The sequence below is a fragment of the Orycteropus afer genome, unplaced genomic scaffold, assembly GCF_000298275.1.
Source record: "Orycteropus afer afer isolate SDZICR_OR568_19922 unplaced genomic scaffold, OryAfe1.0 scaffold00013, whole genome shotgun sequence".
In the NCBI taxonomy this organism is placed as follows: domain Eukaryota; kingdom Metazoa; phylum Chordata; class Mammalia; order Tubulidentata; family Orycteropodidae; genus Orycteropus; species Orycteropus afer.
Window position 1 is genome coordinate 21308077 of NW_006921600.1, and position 5128 is coordinate 21313204.

Below are 5128 nucleotides of genomic sequence, written 5' to 3' on the forward strand. Positions count from 1 at the left end.
GGGATGTCATGCTTGGTAAGGTGGAGGGTCGACGAAAGAGGGGAAGGCCCTCAATGACATGGATTGACAAGGTGGCTGCGGCGATGGGCTCCAGTATAGCAGGGATCACAGAACTGGTGTGGGACCAGGCGGTGTTTTGTTCTACTGTGCGTAGGGTCACTATGAGTCATCGATGACTCACTGGCACCTAACAACAGCAACAACAAAGGTGATACATGTTTGAAATATGCCATAAATATGAAGCATAACTTGGAGGCAGTAGGCTAGATAAGGTAAATTTTCAAGATAGGTAGGATATTCTCCATATAGCAGGCTGGGCAGATTTTCAGAAGACACGCCAATGGGCAGTGTCTCAGTATTCAAGCCACTCATGTCCCTTCCTGCATCAGTGGGTCTTAACAGCTGCAATTTGGAATCATCTGGAGAGCTTTAAAAATATCTCTGTCTGGGACCTACCTCTGGAAATTCTGATTTAATTGGTCTAGAACGAATCTCACTCCCTAGGTGATTTGAATGATTCTCATGTGCAGCTGGATAATGTCACAATAAATGGAAAAAAAAATGAAGTTATCAACAGTTTCATTCTACTTGGATCAACAATCAATGGCCATGGAAGTAGCAGTCAAGAAATCAAACGATGTATTGCATTGGGCAAATCTGTGGCAAAAGACCTCCTTAAAGTGTTAAAAAGCAAAGATGTCACTTTGATGACTAAGGTGTGCCTGATCCAAGCTGTGGTCTTTTCAATAGACTCATATTCCTGCAAAAGCTGGACAGTGAAAAAGGAAGACAGAACGGATGCATTTGAATTGTGGTGTTGGGAAGAATATTGAATATACTGAGGGCTGCCAGAAGAACGAATAATTTCGTCTTAGAAGAAATACAACCAGGATGCTCCTCAGAAGCCAGGATGGCAAGACTTTGGCTTGTTAATTTAGACATGTCATTAGGAAAGACTAACTGCTAGAAAAGGACCTCATGGTTGATAAAGTAGAGGGTCATGGAAATGGGAAACCCTCAATGAGATGGACTGACCCAGTGGCCAAAACAATGAGCTGAAACATGGCAATGATAATGAGGATGGCACAGGACTGGGCAACATTTCATTCTTTTGTGCATAATGTTGCCATGAGTCAGAGCCACCTTGATGGCAACTAACAGCAACAACAACAACAACAATGTGAAGCCCTGCTCTGCAAGATCAGCTAATACCCAACTGCCTGATGGTAGTGGGGTATAAGGAAATAGCGGTTCTATCTTTTGGCTTCATCAGTCTTCAACTCTTTAATTCCCTTGTTTCAGATGTTTGGAAAAATTGCAGCCTGCCTATCAAGTGACCTTTCCTGGACAAGAGCCCATTGTGAAGAAAGGGAAAATCTGTCCCATTGACATCACCCTAGCACAGAGAGCTTCTAATAAAAAGGTAATTTTCAATTGTGATTTGGGTGAAAGTTTACAGAGAAAATTCATTTTCCATACAGCAGTTCATACACATTTTGTTTCATGATATTGACTGCTATCCCCATAATGTAACAGCTCTCTTCCCACTTCCTCCCTGTGGTTACCTTTTCCTTCTGTCCTTTCCTATGCATTCCTGCCCTCTGGCTATCTCCCTGTGCAAATGCTGCCCTTCTGATTTCCCATGGTTGATTGCTCTAAGGAATGTTATTTACCTGGTGTAAATATTCACCCTATATGCCTGTCTATTGTTTGGAAGCCACAGGAAGTGAGTTCAGCTTCAGGCCCAAAGGGTAACTAGGGGCCATCGTCTCAGGGGTTTTACCAGTCTCTCTATCAGATGATTAAGCCTGTTTTTTTTTTTTATGATTTTGAGTTTTATTCCACATTTTTCTCCCACTCTATCCAGGATCTCCTACACTGATCCCTTTCCCAGTGGTTGACAGTGGTAGCCAGGCACCATCTAGTTCTGGTCTCATGGTCCATATGGTCTACTGGTCCCTTGGACTAGTTGTTTCCATCTGTCTTTAGTCTTCTTCATTCTTTTTTGCGCCAGATGAGAAACCAATTGGTGCATCTATATGCCTGCTTCTAAGCTTTTAAGACTCCAGACTACTCACCAAAGTAGGATATAGAACAATGGTTTTGTCTAGTATGTTATGCCAGTTGAGCTTGCTGTCCCCTGTGACTATGGTCCCGAGTCCACAGGTCCAACAACTCACTCTCTCAGGGTGGATGGCTGCAGCTAAGGAGTTAACTTTGCTCCCTGTTCTATGTATGTGGATGTTCTTACAGCATGTACGAATACATATGTAGAAATACTGCCTGCCAAACTTATATATAGTCATAGGTTTATTCCCTTTTGTGTAGACATACCTGATCATTCAGCCTGTCTACCTAAGTATTTACCCATTGATTAATGTTTGTTACTACTGATAATGCAATATTGTATATGTATGTAGAAGTGTTTATCTTTGTTGCCTGTGAAAAAGTAATTTTTAAGCACGGTATTTGAGGATGGTTATTTAATGTCCCTACTAAATTGTCTCTCTACCATGATTGGAGGTTTTTAGATTGGCTTCAAACACCTAAAAGGTAGTTTATGAAGCATCTCTTTGTGGGATTGGGCTGGGCCCTGTGTAGAACAGTTGAAGCTGACCCTATCTCTGCCCTCTAGGATTTTGTGCTAGGAAACTTGCTAAGGTCCTGGCTCCTAAAGTAAACTAGATTTTATTTTTTTTCTCAAAACTATGTTACAGACTTTCAGCTCTTACAAATTCTTTTTCCTCTTGGGCCTTGCTCAATGAAAATAACTTATAAAGAATTGCTGGAGGAGCTGAGTGTGGTTAGAAGTCCTCGGGAACAAATTACATCTGCCCTCAAATATGTGGAAAGCTGTCCCATGTAAAGGGATTGCACTTATTCTGTGTGCCTGAGAAGACAGAACTAGGATTAGTACATGCAGATCCCAGACTGACAGACTTTGGATCAAAGTAAAGAACTTCCTGGTAGTATACTTTTAAAAGCATGGGTTGTAAATTAGACATTCATCTTGCTGCTTGACCTTAAACAAGTTACTTCATCTTTTTTCTTTTTAACATTTTATTGTGTTTTAAGTGAAGGTTTACACAGCAAATTAGTTTCCCATTCAGCGATTCATACACAAATTGCTTTGTGACATTGGTTGCTATCCCGGCAACATGTCAGTGTTCTCCTCATTTCCACCCTGCATTCCCTGTTTCCATCCCTCTAGTTTCCCTGCCCTTCCTTGCCATCTCATCAAATGTGGCCTGTTTGGTCTCATATAGTTGAATGTTCTGTAAAGCACAGATTCCTCATGGGTATTACTGTTTATAGGCCAATCTGTTATTTGGCTGAAAGGTGATCTCTGGAAGTGGCTTCAGTTCCAGGTAAAAAGGGTGCCTTATGGCAGTAGTTTTCAGGGGTTCCTCCAGTCTCTATCAGTTCAATGAGTTTGGTCTTTTTTTTTTTAAATAAATTTGAGTTTTGTTCTGTATTTTTCTCCTGCTCTGAGACCTTCTGTAGTGTCCCTGATCAAGGTGGCCAGTAGTCATACTTGGAGCCATCTAGTTCTGGTCTTAGCCTGGAAGAGGCTGTGATTCACGTGGGCTGTTAGTCCTTTGTACGAATTGCTTTCTTGAGTCTTTGTTTTTGTTCACTCTCGTTTGCTTCAGATGGGAGGAGACCAATATTTGTATCTCATATGACTGTTCACAACCTTTTAAGACCCACCAAAGAATGTAGAACATTATCTTTTAAATTATGTTATGCCCATTGATCGAGATATCCCTCAAGATCATGGTCCTGAGCCTTCAAACCCAGTAACTCAGCCTCATGAGGTGTTTGAATATGTTAGGAAGTTTCCTTCCTAACTGTGGCCCTTATGTGCTGTATTATATATATGAGTATGTATGTAACATATGCAAATGTATATATACAAGTGCCCACAATTATACCTATATATATGCACATGCATGTGTTCCCATATGCCTTCCCATACCTATGTAGTGTACATATCTATCTATGGAACCACTCACAAATTTTCAGTTGTTATTACTATTTTTGCCAAATTGTATATGTTACAGCATTTACTGTACTTGTCCTTTGTTCTTGCATACCTTTCAGTGTCTTCATTTACCTTGGTCATGCTGTGTTGACTTCCTACATACTGTGCATTTCCCTTCCCATCACCAGAATTAACACATGTTATTTTCTAGTAAGTAATTCCCCCTCTCTCTCCCCTTCTCATCCTTGGTAACCATCAAACAACACTGCTTTCTATGTGTAACCCTGTTCTTGACTTTTATTAAAGTGGTATCATACACTATTTGTCCTTTTGTGATTGACTTATTTCACTCAGCATAAAGTCTTCCAGATTCATCAAGGTTGTTTCACAGAGTCATCATTATTCTTTATCATTGCGAAGTATTCTATTGTATGTATTTACCACAATTTGTTTATCCATTTATCTGCTGGTAGACAGGTTGTTTCCATCTTCTTGCTATTTTGAATACTGCTGCCATAAACATGGATGTGCATATGTCTATTCCTGTCACTGCTCTTATTTCTCTAGGGTACAGACCTAGCAGTGGGTTTGCTAGATCTATGGTATTCCTATTTCTAGCTTTTTGAGGAAGCATCATAACATTTTCCATAGTGGTTGCACCATTTTGCAGTCCTACCAGCAGTGTATAAGAGTTCCAGTCTCCCTGCAACCTCACTAGAATTTTTTTTTGTTGTTGTTTTGATCTGTGCCATTTTTGTGGGGTGAGATAGTGTTCCATTTTAGTTTTTGTGTGCATCTCTCTAACAGCTAATGATTGTGACCATCTTTTCATGTGTTTGTTAGTGCCTAAATGTCATCTTTGGTGAAGTGTCTGTTCGTGTCCTTGGCCCATGTTTAAACTTTTAATTGTGATTTGGGTGAAAGTTTACAGCACAAATTGTTTTTTTTTATTTTATTTTATTAGGATTTGAGTGAAGATTTACAGAGTAAATTCACTTTTCATACAGCAGTTCACATATACTTTGTCTCATGTCATTGACCAAAATTTACAATGCAGCAGCTCCCCTCCCACTTCCTCCCCATAGTTACCTCCTCCCAGTGTACATCCCTTCTTACTCTTCTGCACCCTGAGCTATCTCCCTG

General features: G+C 40.3%; 1 protein-coding gene across 1 annotated transcript in view; it reads left to right on the plus strand.

The window, feature by feature from the left end:
- The window catches only part of EIF2D (eukaryotic translation initiation factor 2D), a 43019-nt gene that overhangs the window by 28096 nt on the left and 9795 nt on the right, over window positions 1–5128 (plus strand). Inside the window, exon 13 of the mRNA XM_007953237.2 lies at window positions 1303–1423. Within this exon, the coding sequence (XP_007951428.1) occupies window positions 1303–1423 (121 nt within the window). The remainder of the gene's footprint in view (window positions 1–1302; window positions 1424–5128) is intronic.